General features: G+C 46.5%; 1 protein-coding gene across 1 annotated transcript in view; it reads right to left on the bottom strand.

Annotated features, from left to right (window-relative positions):
* Positions 1-26584, bottom strand: part of LOC138249575 (protocadherin-9-like) — a 1035193-nt gene that overhangs the window by 476808 nt on the left and 531801 nt on the right. The window contains exon 3 of the mRNA XM_069203521.1: positions 24950-25033. Within this exon, the coding sequence (XP_069059622.1) occupies positions 24950-25033 (84 nt within the window). The remainder of the gene's footprint in view (positions 1-24949; positions 25034-26584) is intronic.

The following is a 26584-nucleotide window of genomic DNA, read 5'->3' as shown; positions in this document are numbered from 1 at the left end:
AGTAAATACTGTGCATCTCTCTGTTTTAGAAGTCATGCCATGATGTTTGTTGACGTTCCAGTTTTTTTTGTGAACCCTGTCCGATTGATCAGGATTATTGATCTAGTATCAGGCCAGTCAAGGAGCCGTTTCAGTAGGATACCTGCATACTACTTTGTTTATTGTGAGGGCTAGCAATCTGTAATTTTCAGGGTTTGACTTGGTTCCACCATTTAAGATTGATGAATTGATCGACACTTTCCAGGAGGCTGGGATTGAGGCACCTAACAGAGCATTGGTGAATAAAAAGGCCATGTACTCTGCCTATTTTGCTATGTCTGTCTTATAAATGGCTTGAGGAATTCCATCAAGGCCATTGTGATGCTTTATGCCCCAGATGAGTTTTGCCCAAAAGCTGTCTGCCAGTTCCCTCTTTTTGGACCAGATGACCCTTTTAACTCTTTTTTAATGCGCCTAAGATCAGACATCAAAACTTCATTTTGAGGGGGCCATCGTACTGCTCTCAAAGCTCTGTTGACCTCTCTTTTCAGTGTTATGCTTTCTCTGCTCCCACACTTGTTCCGACTTTGTTTTTGGTGTGCTTTGGTGGTTTTTCCTAGTTGCTTGTTGCAGAGCTCCTGTCTCTTTGAACAAATTTGTAATGGTTTTCTGCTTTCTGTTCAAATAATCTATGTAGGCCCATTCCCATTGGAAAATTTGCATCACACAAATAAGTGGATGTGTTTTGCAAAGTGGCTTCCTATAAAGACTTTTATTTGACGGCAAAGCTTTTCAATGAGCACACGTAAAAAAGAGATTTTTTTCTAAGTTTGTGACAAGAGTGAAATTGTTAAAAATGAGGGCTTTCACTAGCTAATTGCTCACCGGTTCGATCATTTTCTCATTGTTCTTATTGGCAGAATTTGGACAAGAAAAAGTAGAAATAGTGGCCTTTTAATTTTCTTGGCCAAATGCAGAAAAACACTTTAACATGAATACACAAAAAATCTCAATAACATGCACTAATTAAAACAATGTGGTGTATGTATTTGGCAAGAAACTGTGGCAGTTTGTTTTGTTGTGGAGTATGCAATAGAGATTTGACGTGATGGTTCACATGCCATCTTTGTAAACTCATCTTGCCTTCTCTACAGTGAAAAGAACAGCTGTCTTCATACGAATATTTAAGATTCATTATTTAACAGGATTTAGAAAAGTATATGTGTATATCAGACAAAAAGAAAACAACATGCATGCACTATATACTGTGCAGCATATGGTGTGCCTACATAATGGTATTGCCCCTGGAAAAATGTGTAGGAGTAAGCCTCTTTCATATTAAAATAATTATGCCTTTCCTTGAACATAAGCCTTGAAAGAATAGGCAGGAAAGAAAATACATAGTGTATGGCTTGTTAGTGAATGCAAATATCTAAGCTTGTGGTGTAGCTCATCCGTCATTCATGAAGGATTCACAAAGGGTTATTTATTATTAATAAAGCAACTAAATGTGGAGATGCATTCATCTGTTCACATCTGTTGATGTGGAGCCATAACCCATAAGCTAATGGCCAGCACCATAAAACACCTTGAGTTTTGATACATGAACTGTAGAAATCGGCTGCTTGTTAAAATGCAACCTAAGATATATCATCCTGCAGGTGCCCTGATGACCTCACCGAGAGGTCATCACAGCATGCTGTTCATATATTTTGATTAAGCAATGGAATATGTTCTTAGTAAGGAAGTGTCGATTCTGTTCCAAAATGTTTATTTATAATAGCGGTCTCAAGGCCTCAGATTTTAACAAGTAAACATAGAAAAACTTTAACAAAATCGTTTACTGAGCTCAAAAATTATTCCTATCAATAAACCTCCCGAAGAACGAAAAAAAAAAAATCGGAAGCAATTTCTACACAATCTCAACATGAAGAATAATGATAATTCCAATAAAAATAATGGTATTATGAATAACAATAATTATCAACATGTTGTTATATTTAGTCATTATAGTTTTGTTAACATTATTATTGTTCTTGTTTTAATTAGTATGTTTTTGTTTTCATCACAATTTGCGTGATTAACTAATTTTCATGCCACCTTGTCTGTCATAACAATCATTACACTTTAACCAAACACAAAAACGTTTAATAATGGTTATATACCTACATTAACATTACAATAACTTGCTTGGGTAACCGTCAAGCATGTTTGTTGTTTGCTAAGATTTCAGCTGTGGGTTGTCATCTCCCATTGTATTCACCCCGGAGAAATACTGAAACGCAGGGGTCCACTTCAGTCATTTAAAATGACCAAGTGATTTTCTCCATTATTACATTATCTTTTGTGAAGTGTGAGTACATACCTTCAGAGACGCTTGTCTCCTAAATTCAAGAAAACTCGTTTTGATTATTAACCAGTTGTGGGATATGTGATGGTTAAGTATCTGAACAACTCAAATTAATAAAAAGGTGAACAATGCACGTGTGTTTTGTTCATAGAAGTCAAAACCTAAACATCCTGGCCAAAATTGTAAACAAAAAAGAAAACGGTATGATTGCAAAAGCACACAGCAAATAGGTATAAAATGATTGCAATATACACACTTAAGGCACAGTGTATGCAGCATAGAAAAGGCAGCACAAAACTGTACTTTCCTCTGTAGAGATTTCCACACGTTGAATAGTCTGTGTGCAAAAAGATCATTGTACGTATGGTGTTACTTTAGAGCAGTGCTATTTTAATTAAAGCATTTAGGGCGAATGAGGTGAACCTCAAATTGTGTGCAAATGTGTTGCCATCTCATACTAAATTAACAAAGCAGTGTGTTTTCAAATTGTCTTGCAAATTAATAATTATGGTATTGAAAAAGTTCAATTTAGATTTAATGTTATCGCTAAATACTCATGACACTCTCTCTGAGCTCTCTATGTAGTTCTCCTCCCCTTCTACAATGCCATCTGGACTCCTCAATTTCCAATAATATTCTTAAGTAGGACTTTTAGGGGAAGATTTACTAACACTGTGCCCTGGGTTTGCATCCGAAAAGTGATTAACACACTGTAATAGTTCAGCCTGATACCTTTCTTCCTCCTCTTTGAGGTACTCCTCCAACAAGTGACTTAATTAGCCCCAGACCACTGGCTAACAGAGGCATCGATGTGGCATGTGACTTACTCCACCTAAGCATTTCCTGCCTCCATCATGAACCTAATCAAAATGAAACTAATTATGCCCCAGCCCTAAGAACAATTCAGAGTAATTGACCCAAGATGTGAGCAGCCCTGCACAAGACATTTCCCTCTAGCTGCATACATTGTGGTTTTGTAAGTAATTGACCACACTTCAGCCCCATTAGCCTTTGATTATTAAAATCGACTGGCTACATAATCCTGCGATCTCTTTCGGTCATAAATATATGGTATTACTGTCTCTGACACAGTTAGATCCATCTTTTGGTGACCCCAGAAGAGATTGGAACTAGCATCAAACCACGTATTGTGTATTTCCAATTGCATTGATCCACCATATAATTAACTGTATTCCACCTCCACACTGACCTCCCAGGGATAGTTGCTTAACATGGTATTAACAGGACATAAAGTCTGCAGTCTTTGCCGAATATAACAGAGCTCATGAAGATACTGGTCAGCATGTGACTCACATTTGTTCTATTGTTCTTTCAGATGCCATTGATTACCTGCCACTCATTTGATTATTGAACTTTGTACTCACAGGTGAGCCTAGCATGTAACAGTCTCTGTCCCAGGCCTAACCACCTTTCAGATACACTGATTAGATACAACTCATTACCCCCTATCCCATACTAACATTTCAGCAAAAAGTTAGCAGGGCTTAGAATGTTCTGTCAACAATTGTCTGAGCCTAGGGATTCAAAAGGAGTTCAGAGGTTGGTGCATGAAGATCAGACCAATGCTGAAAAAATATATTTCAACAACTGGACTGTATATGTTGAACAAAAGGAATGGAAACAGATATACTTTAACACCCACTGTGTACCTGAAAAATAAATGTGATATTAAGAACATCTGATAACCCAATGCAAAAGTAATGGAAAACATAAAGATGTTTCTCTGGTCCGACGTGCTGCATAGAATTAGGAGTTGAATCAAACTCTGAGGCTTGTCCATGGCAATGCGTGCCCCTAAACAACCAAGCAAATGGAATGTGCAGAGAACAGAATTTAGGTTCTAAATGATGTGGTTTTGTAAGGCACACTATCACCTGCTAGGGTATTCTGGCTTGGAATGCAGAAATTATTCATAAATGGACCAGTAAATCTAAAAAATGTATACACTAACAACCCCAGGGCCACTGCATTCTCAAGCTCACACAGACACACAGCCATGCCCTTCACTGCAGATTCAAAATGAAAAGAATCTCCTTTTCAGTGGATTACCTAAAGATGTGTTAATCCCCTATTTATGTTCTGTGAGTGTGTTCACAGGTGAGAGACATGGAATGTCCAGTAGGGAATATCAAGTTATCAGAATATGATAGCCAGAATGTGCCAAGATCAAGGTATCAACAGATAAGTATTTAAAGATAAGTAAAAGTTTACCATACTCAACACCACCTACATATACCCTGACAATTGACAGTGCTTAATTTGAGACTGTGGCTCCTGGTGGGTCCCCCAGGCACTCAGTATTGGAGAGCAATACTTATTTTTCCTCATCAGATACTGACAGAGAGTAAGAGAGAGAAACACACACAAACCGAAAGGAAGAAGGAAAAGAAAGACAGAAAAAACATCACAAAGGGAGAAATAGGAAACCTACAAGAGTGAGATAAGAGGGCAAAGAGTGTCTGGCAGTGGACTGGAGAGACATGAGGATTCACAGCTATATAGTCTTGGTATTCAGTGCACCAATAAAAAACCTCTGACCTCTCAGCTGGAATATTGCTATCACCCATCATTTTCAGATAATTGTATTCAGACAATGGGACAACTTAGAGCGTATCGTGCAGAGGAAGGTGGTAGAGTGAGTGAGCAAAGGTGTTTGATGAGTCTTGAGCTGTGAGCCATGAGTGGAATCATGAGCACCATAGGAGACCCTTTTGACTGGTGGCGATTGGATATAGAGGCCCCTTGGAAGGTAAAAATGCCCTGCGGTTGAAGCAGACTGCCCTGAGGATTGCCCCCAGTACACCAACATTTAATAGTGCTGGCTGTGGCCTTCTGGGAAGAGCTTAGGGCAACAGCATTTATTATTTTTCAAATTAGGCACTTCCAATAGATATATATTCAATTTATGGAGAAGTGGAGATAAAAATTGTAAATCTATTCTTAAACATATGCTCCTACTACCTCCGTATTTTGGTCCTTCATATTTTGGTTATGATATTCTGTTAATTCAATATTCCTCACTTAATGTTTTACACTATAATCTCCACAGAGGTTGAAAAGAAAAGGCGAGACCAATAGCAGCGAAAAAGTATCAACAATAAAAGGATGACTAAAATTGCTGAATGTAGAAAGAGAACACTTTGTGCTAAATAGGATGCATGGGAGTTCATACCAATGTATCAAACTCATTGCCATGACTTCAAGAACTGCACATTTCTTAAGTTTTGTAATTTACAATCAGACCTCCCAAGGCACCACGCGTATGGGAGGCTAATCTCATTTTCATAGTTTTTATTTACTCAGCACACATTCTGCAGTTTCTCCCTCAATTATGCACACTTGCCTGGGGCTTTGCAGTCAAAGGAGCACATACATAGCCTTTTTAGTAAAACAGTCATAGTTTGGAGCAATAAGTGTTGTCATTGCACGTTACAGCTTATATAAAAAAGGTAACTACATTTATACATTTTCATTTTTACTCTAATTCACATGCAAAATGAAGATGGTTTATAATTCACTGTCAATTCGACTCAGATATGATGTGTATTCATATTGCAGAGATGCACCACTCCGAAATATAGAAGAATGCAGGTAACACAGCAAGATAGTAATAGTAATAGTAAGGTACAAATCTAATGGCAGTCACGTAAACTGAACTTCATAAAAAATATGCACATTTATCCTAAGAAGATACAAGCAGATGGTGGAAGCAGGGCCAGTATTGACCCACCAATTTATATGTACCAGAAACAAATACATTAGATGTTTGCTGTTTACCACTTTTGCAAGCCTAAGACCCCCAAATTTATTTTCAAGACCTCACTATCTGTTTTCCCGATCAGAGTAGGAAGCGGACGCAAGGCCACTTCCTGCTCCGTTGGGGAAAACGGACCCAAACGGGCCTCCCCGAGGTTCGGGAAGGCCTTGTTTGAAAGGCCTTCCTGAAAAGGAAACCCCACTAGACACCAGAGACTTTGCTTCGGGGGGGGGTCGGCCCCCTTGGCAATTTGTTTTTTTTTAATGTAGGTTTACCCCTGGGGGGGGCGCGATCGCACCCGATCATGCCCCCAGGTGTTTAAAAAATGTAAACACAATAATTAATTTTAAAAAAAGGAAACTAACAGGGGGTCGCCCGTGAGGAGGGCGATCACCTATGCGGGCAATAATTTTTTTAATTGTTGTATGGTTTCCCTGCGGGCTACGAAGGCCCCCAAGGAAACCATACAGCTATTAAAAACATATAGATCTATATATATATATATATATAGAGAGAGAGAGAGAGAGAGAGAGAGATCTGTGTATAGGCATATCTATGTAGATATATATATATATATATATATATATATATATATAGCAATCACTTTTGTCAACACAGGTGTGGTTTCCCTGGGGGCCGAGTTTGGCCCCCAGGAAAACCACACCCACATATAAAAGTGACCTCTCTCTCTCTCTCTAAATATATATATATATATATATATATATATATATATATATATATATAGATAGATAGATATTTTTATGTATTCACCACCGCTTCTCTTGCTGTTGCAGCTTGCGTCCTCAAAACAATTCATATACTTCAACTGATGAGTTCAACTGTAGCTTTTAGGTTTTAGGCAGCAATAAAAAAGTGAAGGAAGTCTTGTGATTATGTTTCTGCTACAAAAGGATCTGACTGTGGTCTAGTGGCAGTTTTGATGCCATAAAGTAGTGCAGAAGGGGTACATGCCTACTGCAAAGATCAAATCTGTATTTTATGTAAATAGCTGAGTAGATTAGTAAAGTCAGCCATTTTCTGTGTTATAATAAAAATGAAATATATCTGCAGGGGGGCTATGGAGAGATGAAGGGCACTTTTGCTGGGTGGTAGTGAGGGAATCCGAAGAGGAGGTCATGGGAGTGGGAGGACCAATAATGATTGTTGGACTGGGAGCTAGAGGCGCCACAGACTGTGACGATTGGTATGTGACAAGATGAAGTAATAGTGTGTCTTTTTTTGAGTGTCTTGAAAGAACGTGCTGATTAAGGGAAGAAGTGAAGGTTAGGTGACCTCTACTGTTGCATGTATCACACATACACACCCACCAGCACTTTTGTGACTGTCTACGTAGGCTAGTGTTTTAGAGTGACAGTTTAGCCAGTAGCAGAGATGGCATCTCGTTGGATGACTGCTGCTCAAGCCCTCACTCGGGTTATAGAGGACAGCTCTGAGGTAGGATGAGAGACTAAGGGGGTCATTCTGACCTCAGCGGTAAAAGTTGCATACCGCCGGCCAGAAGACCGCCATAACACCGCCGCGGCCGCGGTAAACCGCCACGATCATTTCTGACCCACAACTGACAAACCGCCAAAAACCCGACATCCACAAAAGTCCGCCACACCAAAGGTCAGCGGGAAACTGGCGACGACCAAACCTCCACCGTCACGCCAACAGAAATACGCCCATACCATTCTGACCCACAAATCCCTGCAGCGGTCTTTCAACCGCGGTATTCCATTGGCGGTACACACCGCCGCGCTCAAAATACACACACCTTTACAAAACACTACCACATTGGATAATTCAAAATACACACACCTGAGACACATACACACACCACTCCCACACACCCAATTAAATATAAAACACACACCCACATCACCCACAAACCCCTACGACCACAATTGCGAGTGAAGGACAGAGAGAGAGAGCACAGCATAGAGTACACCATCACACAGAGGCAAATCACAACATCACCCACACAATTTCCACGCACAAAACACTATACACCACCACACCCACCACACTCTACAACACATACACCACCCCTCACCTCAACCACACCACCCCATGGCACCCCAAAGACACCCCAGGTTCTCTGACGCAGAACTCAGGGTCATGGTGGAGGAAATAGTTTGTGTAGAGCCCCAGCTCTTCGGGGCACAGGTGCAGCACACCACCATTGCCAGGAAGATGGAGCTATGGCAAAGAATAGTGGACAGGGTCAACGCTGTGGGACAGCATCCACGCAATTGGGAGGACATCAGGAAGCGGTGGAACGACCTACGGGGGAAGGTGCGTTCCATGGTATCAAGGCACAACATTGCGGTGCAGAAGACAGGCAGCGGACCCCCACCTACTTCCCCAGAATTCACAGCATGGGAGGAGGAAGTCTTCCACATCCTGCATCCTGAGGGCCTCGCAGGAGTAGGCGGAGGAATGGACTCTGGTAAGTCAAATCTTCACTACTTCATTCCCCCCACCCCACCTGCATGCCAAATCATACCCCCACCCTCACCCCCACCCCCATCACACCAACTCCTTGCAAATGGCTCACCATCACATCCCACCCATCCCAAAACCTAGCCCTGCGTGCGTCCCCAAAGCATGGACACCCATCCCCAAAGCATGCCCACTGCACACACTCATCACCCCCACAAGGCACCGTCACAAAAGCCCCCACAAGGGAATGCCAGCACTGGGGGACACGGCCACCCACCCATTACACGAAATGCCACACACAGAAGCAATAACCAAACTCTTATACCCCTGCAGGACCCGAACGCCACCACACCGCCACGGAGGGTCCAGAGATGTCCATCCCACCCCCAGAAGAGGCCCCCAGTGATGACAGCAGCTCTGTCTCCCTGGACCCTGATGACCAGCCCGGCCCATCGGGGACCTCGGGACAGTCGGTTCCCCACAGACAGCCACAGGCTACACCAGACCTAACCCCCTCTGGGAACACCAGCACAGCTCCCACCCAGTGGGCCCATGCCTCCGTCTCCAGGACACGTCAATCAGCGGTGTGTCCACCACTACAGGGCACCCAGGTTGACCCACCACCCCAACAACAACAGGGACCTGGGGGCAGTGGTAGTGGGCACACCGTCCAGGAGACAGAGGCCCAGGGAAACAGGGCAACTGGGAGGGCTGCTGTGCGACAGGGGGGGGACAGGCCCAGGGAACCGACTCTCCAAGAGGCCCTCTCCTCCATCATGGGAGCATACCACCACTCCCAGGAGACGATGGCTACGGTACTGGCCAGGTTCCAGGAGATCCAGGTCATGCAGAAGCAACAGTACATGGGGTTCAGAGAGGAACTGAGGAACATTAGTTCCGCAATGGGGACCATCGTCGTGGCCCTAACGCAGATAGTCACCACATTGCGGGACCATGTGGCACCACAGAGGGCCCCTGTCACTAGCCTGGACCAGGAACAGCCTACCACCTCCGCCGGCGCTAGTGGACAGGAGGCCCCCACACAACGACAGGCCACCAGAACCCCACCTCCTGTAGAAGAAGAACCACCCGCAAGCGGAACCTGAGATCTCACAAGAAGACAGAGTAGGATTGCAAGACCCCCGCCAGCAAACGATACCCCCTGATGTCATCCCACTGTCCCACATTGTCACCCTGTCCAACCTTGAATTGCCCCTGCTCCATCCTTCCACAGGCATATGGACAATGCACCTGTGCGACTGAGAACTGGACTCTGCCATGGACATTACTCCACCATCACCCATCCCCGTTTTACAATCATGTTCCTTAAATTTAGCACTTTAATTAAATCACTTCTTGCACTAAAAAAATCTGGAGTCTGCTTGTATTTTGAACAAATGTATTAGACATAACGGTGCCAAAATGTTCAGTTACATTGTGATGACAACATACCACTGTCACACAGCTGTAGTCCATGGGCAAACAAAGCAGAGGTCACGCAGTGGGGCCCACAGCTCTGAAAACGGAAGGGAAAGTCACAACTGGGGGGAACTCAGACAGTAGAGAGGCAGGAGACTTTAAGTAAATGTAAAATGGCGTGGTTGATTCGTACCTGTGTGCTACTGAAAATACTGTTGTATCACTGTGTCCCTGTTGTCTGTGTCGTCCCCGTCGTCTTCCTCCTCTTCACTCTCCACAGGCTCCACAGTTGCTACAACACCACCATCTGGACCATCCTCCCGCAGGAAAGGCACCTGGCGTCGCAAAGCCAGGTTGTGAAGCATACAGCAGGCCACGATGATATGGCACACCTTCTTTGGTGAGTACATTAGGGATCCACCTGTCATATGCAGACACCTAAAACTGGCCTTCAGGAGGCCGAAGGTTCTTTCTATAACCCTCCTAGTTCGCCCATGGGCCTCATTGTAGCGTTCCTCTGCCCTTGTCCTGGGATTCCTCACTGGGGTGAGTAGCCGCGAGAGGTTGGGGTAACCAGAGTCACCTATTAGCCACACACGGTGTCTCTGTAGCTGTTCCATCACATAAGGGATGCTGCTATTTCGCATGATGTACGCGTCATGCACAGACCCAGGGAACTTGGCATTCACATGGGAGATGTACTGGTCAGCCAAACAGACCACCTGGACTTTCATCGAATTATAACTTTTTCTGTTCCTGTACACCTGCTCACTTCCACTGGGGGGAACCAAAGCCACATGGGTCCCATCAATGGCACCAATGATGTTGGGGATATGTCCAAGGGCATAGAAATCACCCTTCACTGTAGCCAAATCGCCCACCTCAGGGAAAACAATGTAGCTCCGCATGTATTTCATCAGGGCAGACAACACTCTGGACAAAACCTTAGAAAACATAGGCTGAGACATCCCTGATGATATGGCCACTGTTGTTTGGAATGATCCACTTGCCAAAAAATGGAGTACTGACAGAACCTGCACCAGAGGAGGAATCCCGGTGGGTTGGCGAATGGGGGACATCAGGTCTGGCTCCAGCTGGGCACACAGTTCCTGTATAGTGGCTCGGTCAAGTCTGTATGTCAGTATGACATGTCGTTCTTCCATTGTCGACAGGTCCACTAGTGGTCTGTACACGGGAGGATTCCTCCATCACCTTGCAAGTCCCAGCGGACGGTGCCTAGGAAGGACAACATGGAGCACAGAGTCAAGCAACCCACAGGTACGTAACCACAGCTTGCACAAAACACGATTCGCTATGCATTGAATGGCTTGTATGAGTGGCAATGCAAGGCCTAGGCCTGTGTGACGCAGTAGAAATTAAGCCATGTGGGCCCTTGAAATGGTGGCTGCCTGACCTGTGAAGTGTGACAATGGGATGTGAGGTCAATGCGCTGGCGTGGCACACCGTGGCAGTAGGCGGTCGAAGACCGCGGCGCAAAGCAGCATTGGTTAACATTGAACCCTATGGGTCTCAGGAGCCAATGACGATGTGCGCCGGCGGTCGCGGTATGCACCGCCGCGGTACGCACCACTGCGGGCGTGACCGCCATTTTCTAACTGCTTAATCACTCGAGACCTGATCATCCACAGGAGAGGACCTATACTGCAAGTGCTGCTGTGACCTCGGTCTGGGAGATACAATGGCTGCTGCGACTGGGGAAAGGGCCCCTGCCTTCACATCTGAGGAATTGGAGAAACTTGTGGATGGGGTCCTCCCACAGTATGCGCTACTCTACGGTCCTCCAGACCAACAGGTAAGTACACAGGGAGCACGTAGTATGGGCTATGCCTGTGTTGAGTGGGGTGGGTGTAAAATGGTGGGGAGGGGTGCGAATGGGGAGTGCAACGCACGACAGATGAGAGCATGTGCCACATGGCAAGGTTGGGGAGGGGGGGCCACTCACATCGACCATGCAGGAAAGTGATGATATTTCTTGTTCCATCCTGTCCATGTCACATAGGTCAGCGCCCATCAGAAGATCGACATTTGGCGTGCCATCGCCAAGGACGTCCGGGCCCTGGGGGTCCACAACAGACGGGGCACCCACTGCCGCAAGAGGTGGGAGGACATCCGCCACGGGAGCAGAAAGACCGCAGAGGCTCTGCTGGGGATGGCCTCCCAACCTAGGAGGGGTGCCACACGGCAATTAACCCCCCCTGATGTCCCGGATCCTGGCGGTGGCCTACCCCGATTTGGATGGGCGCGTGAGGACATCACAGCAGAAACAAGGGGGTGAGTATCAGCACATTCTGTTATATTAGCGCACAGTGGAGGTGTCTGGGTGGGGGAGGAGGGCTGTGGCTATCTCTAGGCCAGGGCGGTTTCTGTAGGCTAGGCCCCTCCGTTAGGCATGGCCCTGTGCCCCCGCCCACCACCTCTGTAGGGTGCTAAGTACAGATATCCATGGTTGGGCCTCACCTATGTGTGCATTTGTCGTCCATTGACTTGTAGGCCAAGTCACAATAATTGAGTAGTGTACCCCGAGTGCGCGGCGTAGTGCAGGGGGCTTCTGTGTCTGTCCTCTCCGCCAAAGGTGCCGCCAATGCATGCACTCAACATGTCTTTCTTTCTTCTCCCCCCCCTTTTTTTGGTTTTCCTGTTCATGTGTGCATTAGCATCATCAGGCGGAGGAGAAGTGGCATCGGCGTACGAGGGAGCTGCATCTCACATGGCCCCAGAGGGCCATGCAACCGACTCAGAGAACACCAGTGAGACGGAGGGCGAGGGGGGCTCCACAACGGGGACCCGTGGAGACGTCAGCGACACCGACACGTCCTCGGAAGGGAGCTCCCTTGTGGTGGCGGCACCACCCGTGCCCACCACAACAGGTACAGCCGCCACCCAGCGCACCAGCCCCACCCTCCCAGCAGCCCCTCAGCGTTCGCCCCGTGCCCGCTCGGCCAGGAAGCCAGGCATCTCCTTCGCCCCTGGCACCTCAGGTCCTGCCCCAGTTACCCCTGCTGCCCTCAGTGCGGAGATCATTGACCTCCTCCAGACGCTCATTGTTGGGCAGTCTACCCTTTTGAATGCCATCCAGGGGGTAGAAAGGGAGCTGCATCGGAGCAATGCATACCTGGAGGGCATTCATTCGGGTCAGGCTGCCCATCAGTGATCGTTCAACGCTCTGGCCTCAGCACTGACGGCAGCAATTGTCCCTGTGTCTAGCCTCCCCCCTCCAACTTCCTCAACCCAGTCCCACTCCCCTGTTCCTCTGCCTATCTCAGACACACCTACAGACCACCCTGCACACACCTCAACACCCAAGGGCAGCTCATCCAGACATAAGCACCACAGATCACACAAGGATTCACCCAAGCAACATCCACATGCAGACATGCCAACAGCCACTGCCTCCTCTGTGTCCCCCTCCTCCCCGTCTCCCTCCTCCCTCCCTGTGACGTCTCCACTCACACCTGCATGCACACCACCATCAGCCAGTAAGTCCATCACCACCACACCCACAAGAACAGTCCGCACACGTGCAGTCACCACCCCCACTGCCATTTACACGTCCCCTGTGTCCTCTCCCACTGTGTCTGTCACCCCCTCTTCCAAACCACACAAACGCAGGCAGTCACCCACCCAACAGCCATCCACCTCACGACAGCCTCCAGCACAAGCACCTGCACCCAAAGACAGCACACTGGACTCTCCTACAACCACATCCTCTCCCTCCACTCCCACACCCACTGCACCTACCCTTCCCATTGCTCCTAAAAAGTTGTTCCTCTCCAAAATTAACCTCTTTGCATCACCTGACCCATCCCCTCCATCTCGTAAGAGTCCAAAAAGCACCTCAGCCACCACAAGCCCTGCACCTACTAGGACCATCGTTCAGGGCTATTGGAGTCCACCAGCTCCTAGGGCAGTAACATCGGCCAGCAGCAAGGGGACAGCCAGCCCACCCCCTGGGAAAAGAACCAAAAAAGGGAAGGGCCGGCGCGACAGGCCTGAGACGGCTGCCCCCAAGGACACCACCCTTGCACCGTCACCTGGCCCATCCACAAAGGGAGGCAAGGGCCCCAGAGATTCCGCCAAGTGGGGCAAGGGCAGCAGGGCAGACAAGTCCGGCAGCAGGCGAGTTGCCCAGGAGGGCCCCACCAGCCCCATTTGGGGTGTGACGGAGGACACCCAGGGGCCCAGGAGTCCTGCACAGGAGGGCCCCGCAAGCGATAGGTCGGATGGCGACTGAGCGGGAATGATTGCCCAGATCTGGTTCCCTAGGAACACAAGACAAGCACCGCTGAACAGGGCCCCGCCGTGAGAAGCACCGCTGAACAGGGCCCCGCCGTGAGAAGCACCGCTTAACAGGGCCCCGCCGTGAGAAGCACCGCTGAACAGGGCCCCGCCGTCTCTGCACCGCTCCGATGGGCCCTTCAAGTCAAGCACCGCTCCGCTGGGCCCTTCCTCTCAAGCACCGGTCCGCTGTGCCCTTCCTCTCAAGCACCGCTCCGCTGGGCTCTTCATCTCAAGCACCGCTCCGCTGGGCCCTTCCTGTCAAGCACCGCTCCGCTGGGCCCCGCCGTCTCTGCACCGCTCCGCTGGGCCCTTCAAGTCAAGCACCGCTCCGCTGGGCCCTTCCTCTCAAGCACCGCTCCGCTGGGCCCTTCATCTCAAGCACTGCTCCGCTGGGCCCTTCCTCTCAAGCACCGCTCTGCTGGGCCCTTCAAGTCAAGCACCGCTCCGCTGGGCCCTTCAAGTCAAGCACCGCTCCGCTGGGCCCTTCAAGTCAAGCACCGCTCCGCTGGGCCCTTCCTCTCAAGCACCGCTCCGCTGGGCCCCGCCGTCTCTGCACCGCTCCGCTGGGCCCTTCAAGTCAAGCACCGCTCCGCTGGGCCCTTCCTCTCAAGCACCGCTCCGCTGGGCACTTCATCTCAAGCACCGCTCCGCTGGGCCCTTCCTGTCAAGCACCGCTCCGCTGGGCCCTTCATTTCAAACACCGCTCTGCTGGGCCCTTCAAGTCAAGCACCGCTCCGCTGGGCCCTTCAAGTCAAGCACCGCTCCGCTGGGCCCTTCCTCTCAAGCACCGCTCCGCTGGGCCCCGCCGTCTCTGCACCGCTCCGCTGGGCCCTTCAAGTCAAGCACCGCTCCGCTGGGCCCTTCCTCTCAAGCATCGTTCTGCTGGGCCCTTCAAGTCAAGCACCGCTCCGCTGGGCCCTTCCTCTCAAGCACCGCTCCGCTGGGCCCCGCCGTCTCTGCACCGCTCCGCTGGGCCCTTCCTCTCAAGCACCGCTCCGCTGGGCCCTTCCTCTCAAGCACCGCTCCGCTGGGCCCTTCAAGTCAAGCACCGCTCCGCTGGGCCCTTCAAGTCAAGCACCGCTCCGTTGGGCCCGCCGTCTCTGCACCGCTCCGCTGGGCCCTTCAAGTCAAGCACCGCTCCGCTGGGCCCTTCCTCTCAAGCACCGCTCCGCTGGGCCCTTCCTCTCAAGCACCGCTCCGCTGGGCCCCGCCGTCTCTGAACCGCTCCGCTGGGCCCTTCAAGTCAAGCACCACTCCGCTGGGCCCTTCCTGTCAAGCACGGCTCCGCTGGGCCCTTCCTCTCAAGCACCGCTCTGCTGGGCCCTTCAAGTCAAGCACCGCTCCGCTGGGCCCTTCAAGTCAAGCACCGCTCCGCTGGGCCCTTCCTCTCAAGCACCGCTCCGCTGGGCCCCGCCGTCTCTGCACCGCTCCGCTGGGCTCTTCAAGTCAAGCACTGCTCCGCTGGGCCCTTCAAGTGAAGCACCGCTCCGCTGGGCCCCCCCGTCTCTGCACCGGTCCACTGGGCCCTTCAAGTCAAGCACCGCTCCGCTGGGCCCTTCCTCTCAAGCACTGCTCCGCTGGGCCCCGCCGTCTCTGCACCGCTCCGCTGGGCCCTTCAAGTCAAGCACCGCTCCGCTGGGCCCTTCATCTCAAGCACCGCTCCGCTGGGCCCTTCAAGTCAAGCACCGCTCCGCTGGGCCCTTCAAGTCAAGCACCGCTCCGCTGGGCCCTTCCTCTCAAGCACCGCTCCGCTGGGCCCCGCCGTCTCTGCACCGCTCCGCTGGGCCCTTCAAGTCAAGCACCGCTCCGCTGGGTCCTTCCTGTCAAGCACCGCTCCGCTGGGCCCTTCCTCTCAAGCACCGCTCCGCTGGGCCCTTCAAGTCAAGCACCGCTCCGCTGGGCCCTTCCTCTCAAGCACCGCTCCGCTGGGCCCCGCCGTCTCTGCACCGCTCCGCTGGGCCCTTCAAGTCAAGCACCGCTCCACTGGGCGCTTCCTCTCAAGCACCGCTCCGCTGGGCCCTTCAAGTCTCTGCACCGCTCCGCTGGGCCCTTCCTCTCAAGCACCGCTCCGCTGGGCCCTTCATCTCAAGCACCGCTGGCCCATTGGCAGGGCCGGATCTGTGTCGGGCAGGGCTTCACGAAGCACTCTGGGCACCATGCCTCCTCCATAGCCAGTGGAGTCTGTAATCCCCCAGATGGACTGTGGCTTTGCACTCCCCAGGATGGTACAGTGGGCAACCCACCCACTGTAGAGACTTGAGAGACTGTGGCTTTGCACTCCCCAGGATGGTACAGTGGGCATGGAGGCCCCTCGTGGATCTGGCGTCGTGGACTCATGTGGCTGAGGTGCCCCCCCTTCCCTTCCCCCTGAGGTGCCTGTGGTTTTATTATCTGATGCCCCAGCAGTGTTCTCTCCAATGGAATCGGGTCTCGTGTGTGGGCTTTGCCCATGTGTTAATGCACATTGGCCCACGAACAATGGCATGTACCCAATATGTGCCGGACTTTTGGACTATGTATACATTGTTCATGTTGTGATTTATTTATTTTAAATATCTCATATTTCACTTCAGTTCCAATATGCTTTAATATACTTCTATTTTAATGATCATTTTATTTTGTCTTTGAATTATTCTGGGGGGTTTGAGGGGTGTAAATCTGACTTGTTGCTCTGCTTTGGTGTGTGGGGATTTGGGGAGGGGGGTGTCACGTATGTGTGTGCCCGTTACCTTTTCTCCTCCCCCCTCCCCTGTGTCGTAGGTGCAGTACTCACCGTTGTCTCCTGCGGCGGCGTTCGTGCTCCTGGTAGAGGAGCAGGTAGACAATCGCTGGTAGGATGTTTAATTCGGGTTCCATGCTGTCCAGATTGCTCGTGGAGTGTATAAAGGTGAGCGTTTTCCCGTTCGTGGTCTGTTTCCGCCGTGTTTTTATCGGCGGGGCTCCCGCCCCGGAGAAGGTGGCGGATTGGTGGGTCGTGATAGGGTGGGCGGTACATTGTCTGCCGCCTGTCTGTTGGCGGTGACCGCTGCGCTGTTTGTTTGCCCCGCCGTGGCGGTCGGAGTGTTAAAGTGGCGGGCTGTGTTGGCGGTTCCCGCCAGGGTCAGAATTCAATTTTTTTTACCGCCTGCCTGTTGGCGGGTTGGCCGCCGCTTTAACACCGACCGCCAGGGTCAGAATGACCCCCTAAGTCAACATATACTGAGACAGCATCTGAGTGATAGGACAATGGCGCAGACTCTGGGAGTGTACTAATAATAATAACTTTATTTCGACTAAAATCCATAAAAGCAATTACAAAATAATAAATACATATGTTCATAAAATTCGTAAAGGACATAAAACATGATTAAAATCGCTCCGCGATGTCCAACAGTTAATAGACTATCACGTATGGCTATGCTGGCAGTCTCTCTAATAAGTCCATTACTATTCTGCGGGATCTTTTAAATCACAAGACTCTGGGAGTGATTTTTCAGCCTGAGGACTCGATAACTCCTCTTCCATTGATTATGAGGGAGGTGATGAGGACAGTCCTGTTGTCCCTTCGCAAGCACAGTCTGTGCAGCTGGACAATAGCGGGTTAGCCCAACCCAGAGAACAGGTGCATGCGGCGACAACCACAAAAAGAGTGCTCTCTTGGGAATTCCCCAATTTAGTTCAGACCCAAATTCCACCGCCCAAATCGTATTGTGGAGACATCAAAATTATCTATCACAAAACAACGTGGTTTTGCACCTGCGTTTTTAGTGATGGGCTTGGCGGCCATATAAGGAAACCTACCAAACCCAGACATTCCTGGAAACTAGAAATCCAGGGGACTCCACAGAAACGTCAGTTGTGTAGAATCCCCACGTTTTCTTACCCAGAATACCCTGAAGGTGAAATGTTGAATAAAAACTATTTTTTTTCTTGCATTTCTGTCACACAAACTACAGGAATATGCTGGGATCCACAAAATTCCTACCACCCAGTGTTTCCCCAACTGTCCTGATAACAATGCTACCCCACTTGAGTGCCTGTACCTAGTGCCTGCATCAGGAATGGATCACCCCAGGGTCAACAGTTGCCCTCAAGCAAGGGCCAACCTTGACCGTTGTGCGATCTATTCCTGTTGCGGGCACTAGACCTACCACACAAGTGAAGTACCATTTTTATTAGGAGACTTCAGGGAATGCTGGGTGGATGGAAATTGGTGGCTCCTCTCTGATTCCAGAACTTTCTATCACCGAAATGTGAGGAAAAAGTGTTTTTTTGGGCCAAATATTGAGGTTTGCAAAGGATGCTCGGTAACAGAACCTGGTTAGAGTGCCACAAGTTACCCCATCCTTGGTTCCCCTGGATGTCTAGTTTTAAAAAATTCACAGGTTTGTTAGGTTTTCCTAGGTACCGGCTGAGCTAGAGATCAAAATCCACAGCTAAGCACATTTCCAAAAAACATGTCAGTTTTCAATGTAAAAATTTGATATGTCCATGTTGCGTTTTGGGGTGTTTCCTGTTGCGGGCACTAGGCCTACCCACACAAGTGAGGTATCATTTTTATTGGGAGACTTGGGGGAATGCTGGGTGGAAGGACAAATGTGGCTCATCTCAGAATCCAGAACTTTCTATCACCGAAATTTAAGGAAAAACTGTTGTTTGCCAAATTTTGAGGTTTGCAAAGGATTCTGGTAATAGAACCTGGTGAGAGCCCCACAAGTCACCCCATTCTGAATTCCCTTAAATGTCTAGTTTCCAAAAACGTATAGGTTTCCTAAGTTTCCCTAGGTGCCACCTGAGTGAGAGGCCAAAATCCAAAGCTAGGCACTTTGCAAAAAAACACGTGTGTTTTCATTGGAAAAATGTGATGTGTCCACATTGTGTTTTGGGGCATTTTCTGTTGCGGGCACTAGCTTACCCACACAAGCGAGGTACCATTTTTATAGGGATACTTGGGGAAATGCTGGGTGGAAGGAAGTTTGTGGCTCCTCTCAGATTCCAGAACTTTGCAGCACCGAAAATTGAGGGAAAAGTGTTTTTTTTGCCAAATTTTGAGGTTTGCAAAGGATTCTGGGCATCAGAACATGGTGAGATCCCCACAAGTCACCCAATCCTGGATTCCCCTAGGTGTCTAGTTTTCAAATATGCACAGGTTTGGTAGGTTTCACATGATGCCGGCTGAGCTAGAGGCCAAAATCCACAGGTAGGCACTTTCCAAAAAACAGGTCAGATTTCAATGTAAAAAAGTGATGTGACCATGTTGCGTTTCCTGTGCGCGGGCATTAGGCCTAGTCAGCAAGTTAGATACCATTTGTATTGGGAGACTTGGGGGAACACAGAATAGCAGAACAAGTGTTATTGCCCCTTGTCTTTCTCTACATGTTTTCCTTCTAATGGAAGACAGTGTGTAAAAAAGACGTCCTTTTGAGAAATGCTCTGTAATTCACATGCTAGTATGGGCACCCCGGAATTCAGAGATGTGCAAATAACCATAGCTTCTCAACACCTTATCTTGTGCCCATTTTGGAAGTACAAAGCTTTCCTTGGTACCTATTTTTCACTCTTTATATTTCACCTAATGAACGGCTGTACATCCTGTATACAATGATAACCCATTGCAAGGTGCAGCTCCATTATTGGCTCTGGGTACCTAAGGATCTTGATGAACCTACAAGCCCTATATGTCCCCGCAACCAGAAGTGTTCGGCAGATGTAACGGTATATTACTTTTCAAAATATGACATTGCAGGAAAAAAGTTATGGAGTAAAACGTGGGGAAAAATGGCTGTTTTTTACCTCAATTTCAATATTTTTCATTTCATCTGTTATTTTCTGTAGGATCAATACAAATGATCCCTTTTTGAATTTAAAATTTTATTTACTTTAAAAAAATGTTTAGCTGTCCGGGATCCAGCATTGGTTTCACACCCATTTTTGTCACTAACTGGAAGGAAGCTAAAAGCACAAAAAATAGTAAAAATGGGGTATATCCCAGTAAAATGACAAAATTGTGTTGAAAAATGTGGTTTTCTGATTCAAGTCTGCCTGTTCTGGAAAGCTGGGAAGATGGGGATTTTAGCACCGCAAACCCATGATTTCTTCTGCAGCCCTTTTTTCCCATTTTTCTTAAAAACGACCAACATTTTTGCTGTATTTTGGCTAATTTCTTAGTCTCCTCCAGGGGAACCCGCAAACTCTGGGTACCTTTAGAATCCCTAGGATGTTGGAGAAAAAGGACGCAAATTTGGCGTGGATAGCTTCTGTGGACAAAAAGTTATGAAGGCCTAAGTGCAAACGACCTCAAATAGCCAAAAAAGGGCTCAGCACAGGAGTTGGGGGGGGGAGGGGAGAAGGCCTAGCAGCTAAGGAGCTAAGACAAGATTTTAAAATAAGTGGCCAATGTTTTAAAAGTGGAAACCCTAATATGTGTGTAAAGGTGGAAGCTATAACATGTATCACTATCATTCAATTATCATTGTTTGTCCATTTTTGGGTGTTATTTTAGCTTTTTGCATTGTCTCATCACAGCAGTCATCAATCCTCACGATGAAATTGACCGGGTTTAGAAATTTATAAATTGTGCATTTCATCATCAAAGTGACTTAATTTGCTGTAAAAGTAGGTGAAATTACAGTGTGTCTATTAAAATCGCAGCTGTCTAAAAATGTTTGTCCTTAGTTTTATGTCTATCAGCTAGCTTCACTCGGTACAATTTCAATGCTAAGAATAGATAATTTAACTTTAAATAAAAATCGCTTTAATGTGTTCTGTTCCACAAGTCACAATGATTGATCCAGTATCGCTAGTTAGTCACTGCAATAATTGACGATAGTGATATGTGATCCACCCACATATCACCCGCATATATTTTCGCATTCAAGTTTGCCATGTTGTTTTCACTGTCTGAATTCGAGGCGGCAAAGGTGGCTCTCGCATGGTTCCCTGGCATTCTTTTCTTCCGTACTGTCCGTGCCAGCTGTATGTTGAACTGATGCGACAACCTGCCTTGGAGTTTGTACCATCTCGCTCAGAAGATGGCTCTCTAGTGGCTTGCAGCTGGATCGATACCTGTTTCTTTATGGAACCCGACTTTTCAATTCGCTGTGCATGAAGGGAAGTAATTGCAGCCTCCACCCTTTGCAGAAGAGGTCACGAGAGGCCAGGGACATCTCTGGGATTGGTTTAAAGAAGGTGCAAAAGAAAAGCTGTTTTTATTGAAGAGAACAAATAAAACATATTCTCTCTGGCTGAGAAATCCGTGTGAAGAGGGAACTTTTCTGAAGTCGGTGCCCTTGAACATTTAATTAAGGAAGGCAGTCTGATCATAGCTAATCTGAAAGAAGACAGATAACTGCAAATCAGAAAGAAGAGATAGGCAGAGAATGTCTGTGCATGCCAGGACCGGTGAACCTTTCTCAAGTTTAGTCAATTAGATAATTCCTAATTTATGATATCATTTGATTCATAGTATAACTGGGCAAATCATATGTATCACAACCAGGTGTCGACATTGTTGCTGTCTATACAATCATGCCAGGCCACACAACCATGACACCATGGAGAGTGTTCACCTGTCTAAAATTGTAAATCATGCTATAATATGCGTTGAGTGTCTTTCAGGCAACATATACTCAGGAGAAGAAAATATATCCAAAAACTGAAACCCCAGATAATAGAGTCCTGACGATTAGTGAAGTGCAAAATTATGCAAAATCCACACGTCATGTTTTGCAACTATGATAAAATATTATTATTTATGTTCATTCACTAGGAGGCAAGGATTTTCCACAAAATAGATCACATTATATCTGTACAAACGTATTTGTTGCTACAAGTTGAAAGAATATGTCTGACAGTTGCTTACGTGGCATTTCATGAAAAATACCACATTTTCGAGTACGTCCTAAATTTAAATGTTCATTTTTCACTCTTACTGGTAGGTTTAAAGTATTTCATTTTTCAGCAGTCTGCTGTTGGAAACCTCATCGTCCCACTTTAAAGTATCTCAATCTGAAAATAGCAATCTTGATATTTGTGCTCGGTTAACATTTTTTCAGAGACAGGGGTGTTTATTTACAGTTTGGGAGATGAAGGCATCCGCCCAAAAATTGTATGATTCCCATTGCCCTAGAGGGTATAACTAGCTGTTAAACATTAAATGGAATTTTATCAGAGGTCCAGCAGCCACCAATTTCTAAATATCCAGAGGATTTATACCTCCCACCCCAAAAGCCACATATTTTTCTCTGAATAATTGTATGTGCAATACACTTTAAATCAAACAGTACTTTTGTCATGCAGTAAATGAGGGCATTTTTGTAATCTTGACACCTTTTCGGTGCAAATGACATAAGTAGATTCTATATTTGTTACAGGAATTTTAAAATCTTAATTAAAGGGACCTTTTTGAGGTGTTACCAGTTGAAGGAACTGTAAAAGATCCAATATATTTAGAGTCCATAACAGAAAGTGCATTTTTCTGAATAGGACACTTTTTTTACTTGGATTAAGACAGCCTTATTATATATGTTGTCAGCAACCAGATGCAAAAATGTAATTCTGCAAACTCAAATTGTATTGACTGTCTCCTTCTAAAAAGTATACTTCCATGGGTTGACTTCCAGAAGAAAGTACAGCTAACACATTTTCATCCACACATTATAATGCTATTAAAGTTAGCATTTTTTTTTAAATAATCGTTAGATAGTAGTATCCAAACGTATGCGTTTTGACTCACTCTTACTGATTATTCAGTATATAGCAATATTTAAACATTTTCTTCCTGACCTGTCACAAAAGGAAAGTAAATATATAACATTCTAAAAGAGTAAACGCTTGACAGCAGAACCCACACACTTCAAGTGTATACATTGCTTGGCATCTAGTTTTCCTTTGCAATGAAGAAGAGACTCCTATGCGGAGATTATCCAAGTTCGGAAGCAGCCTGCATGCAACACATCGATCCAGGAAAATGCTATTTATAGTTGCCACAACCTCATTACATCCCCTTTGAGAGAGTGTTTGCTGTAGTTGTAGTGTAGAAAACAGAAGCTAATAAAAGCTGATGCACATTTCTACTCATCGCAGCTCAGAAGTAGGAGTGAAAGTGACTGAGTGAGAAAATCAACCAGAACAGATGCAGACTTTATTTTTACACGCTACTGACACAGTGAGATATCAAAATGCTTGCCTTTAAAAATAACCTATCAACAACATACAACTGCTATGGTTAAAAAAATTGAAGGACCTAATTGGCAATACGTTGGGCCACACGTCCCACGGCAGTATCAAAAATGAGAAACATTCCCATTTACTATTTGGGAGAAGCTTGTTACAACTGTAACATGATCTTTCTGAAAAGAGATATTGCCTCAGAGGTTCCATCCACTGTTGAACTAACCGAAGTCTGGTGTAGTTTACTCATCCACAGGTATCGCACACGCTACATAATCTACATGTTTCAGCTCTGGTTGCTTTACTGGCAACCTGTCACAGGATTATAGGTAACACAGATAGCTGGGCACAGGATTAATAAAAATATACAATATTGTGTAAAATACGATAGTCAATTTTATGACGTACATCGCAAGAAGATTAAGCCCATGATATAATATTACCAGTGGTGCACTGTACGATCTCATATGAATAGATTGTGTTATGCTGTTACAGCACTGACAAAGTGGAGGCTTTAACCCGTGGATCACTCAAGAGTAAGCATCTAGTGGCATAGGCCTAGAAGTCAAACTAGTACACATGGAAGTGCTGACCCAGTGGGTCTCAATCAATCAATCAATCAATCAGGGATTTATAAAGCGCACTACTCACCCGGTAGGGTCTCAAGTCTAGGGTCTCAGAAGCTATCTTTCTAAAAGTGAGATCTACATGCCCCACACCCCTCTCCCCCGCCTTTCCAGTAGCACCTGAGTTCACAGTTTGATGACCATTCGTGCCGGTTTTGATCTTTTTACTTAGGAGATGCCATCTTCCGTAGCAAAACCACCAGTTTTTAGAACTAGTCCCACTCTTCCGGGGCGCAGCCTGCTAATCACGCCTCAGACTGTGTTACTATCACTACCTTTGAATTTATGACTGTTCTTAATCTCCAATGTTTGCATGTTTTTCAGTCACGTGTTCGATCTACAGGTTTAAAAGTCCAAGCATGGTCCACTTTGCATAGTTTGCACGCACAGAAATAGTTGTGACTCGATCACTTCTGAAAGCAGTGAAAGATTTTTTCAGGCTGCACACAAAGCGGAAAAATGATACTTGACCGATAAGGATGAACTACAAGTTTTCATTGTACCATTCAAGACAAAAAGGGTTCGTAAGAATTATCTCAGCGCATAAACTGCATGCAGTTTCACCCAAAGTTCCTCTTAAGATTTCTGCTCTGAAGGCCACAGAATTTCCTTCAGACATTGCTGAAAAGAAAATGTGTCACGCATTTGGAATGTTGGTTCGACACAATTGTGTCATGTATGGATATACATTGATAGACACCTTCATCAGTAAACAATATAAAGAAATGGGGTCTGCAAATATATCCCAAGTTTGAAGAAGTAGTGCTAATCATGTCACTGGAATGGCAACCCACAAGCCAGCTGCAGTTTTTGTTTTAACTTTAACAGTATGTAAGCCTTCTGTAATTTGGAGACTAAGCAAGCACGCATTTCCTCTCTGTCCTAAATGGTGTAATGCCTTACCATATTCAGGAACTTTTGACTGGAATTTTTGCGCTGGGCTGTCTCTTCTCGAAAGGCTTAAACTCATATGATGTTGGACTTCATCTGTTTGTAAAACACAAAAAAACAGAACATTAAGGGATTGTGAGTTTCCCGATACAAAACACACTTTAATTTAAATAAATACCTTACTTGAAAAACGTCTCTCTGTTGCTTTTCTCACTTCAGTTTGTTAGAAAGGGTACACTATGTCTACCTCACTTTAAAACTATGACGCCAAAATGCTGACAAGAAACACGTGCATTATCTTTTATTATTTTTTTATTTGTATCATATTACTTCCCATAATTTGGCGTTACCTTTTCTCATTTCCACTGCCAGGCTGTAATAAACAAGTAGTGGAGAGTCAAGGCAATGCAAACTAATGGAAGGAAACAATGTAAGTATTTTTTTATAATTTGAAAAAAAAAAAAAAAAAAAAAAAAACATTGACAGAGTCAAAAAGTCTGTTTTTTTGTTAGAGGGTGTGCTTCTTAACAGTAACAGATATCCTGTTAAAAATGAAGTCACAAATTGATCTATAATTTTGAAGCTGGGAGTTCGACAACTTTGATTAGCAGACTGGATTAGCAGAGTTAGGCTATGACCACAAATAAGCTATTAATAAAAAGGCGTAAGAAGGTGATGTTTGCATTTTAAGTGGTGAACATAAAAGGCATGCATTGCAAAATATTTTATGGTTTATACTTTTGATAAAGGCTCATTATTTTCATTACATTTTTAATAAAGACTATATACAAGTATGGCTTCATTATGTAACTTGCAAGGTTATACATTTTACTGGTTATTATGACAGCAAAGCAAAACATGTGCGTGTTCAAAGGTGGCTAGTGATTGGCACTGTGCCTTACTGAAAGGCTGGGTATGAGGACAAGTGTGAGAGGGTGTCTTTGGGTGTGAGAATGGGTGTGACAGTGGGTGTGACAGTGTCTGGGTGTGATAGTAGGTGTGAGAGGGTGTCTCTGGGTATGAGAGTGGGTGTGAGAGTGTCTCTCTGAATGGGTGTGTGAGTGTCTGTGTGGGTCTGTGAGTGGGTGTGTGAGACACTAAGTAGGTTTGTGAGTGAGTGTGTGAATGTCTGAGTGGGTGTGTGAGTGGATGCATAAGTGTTTAAGTGGGTCTGTGAGTAAGTGTGTGAGTCTGTGAGTAGGTGCATGAATCTCTGAGTGGGTCTGTGAGTGTGTGAGTCTCTAAGTGTGTCTGCGACTGGGTGTGTGTTAGGAAATGGGCCATTAGTTGTGTGGCCTGCACAAGTAATGGGTCCACATTTGTTCTCCACCTGGAACCAAGCACCCTAATGTAGCTCTTGACTCTCATAGAGTAGCAAAACAGAGCAGTCCAAGGCTTACTCAAGGAAGGTGGTGTGGGCTAGTAATCACCATTCACAAGTACACTGTTAGAAATGGGGTTTCTGGTTGGCTAGGATACGCACCTAAGCCAGGCAGAACCCACCCACTCTAGTCAGGGCAAGGGAGTTACACATCCAAGATAACCCCTGCTTTCCTCCTTGGTAGCTTGACACAAGCAGTCAGGCCTAACCTGGAGGCAATGTGTAAAGCGTTTGCACAACACACGCAACACACGTGATGCAATATG

The sequence above is a fragment of the Pleurodeles waltl genome, chromosome 8 (assembly GCF_031143425.1).
Source record: "Pleurodeles waltl isolate 20211129_DDA chromosome 8, aPleWal1.hap1.20221129, whole genome shotgun sequence".
Taxonomy (NCBI): domain Eukaryota; kingdom Metazoa; phylum Chordata; class Amphibia; order Caudata; family Salamandridae; genus Pleurodeles; species Pleurodeles waltl.
This window is presented reverse-complemented; position numbering and strand designations above follow the sequence as displayed.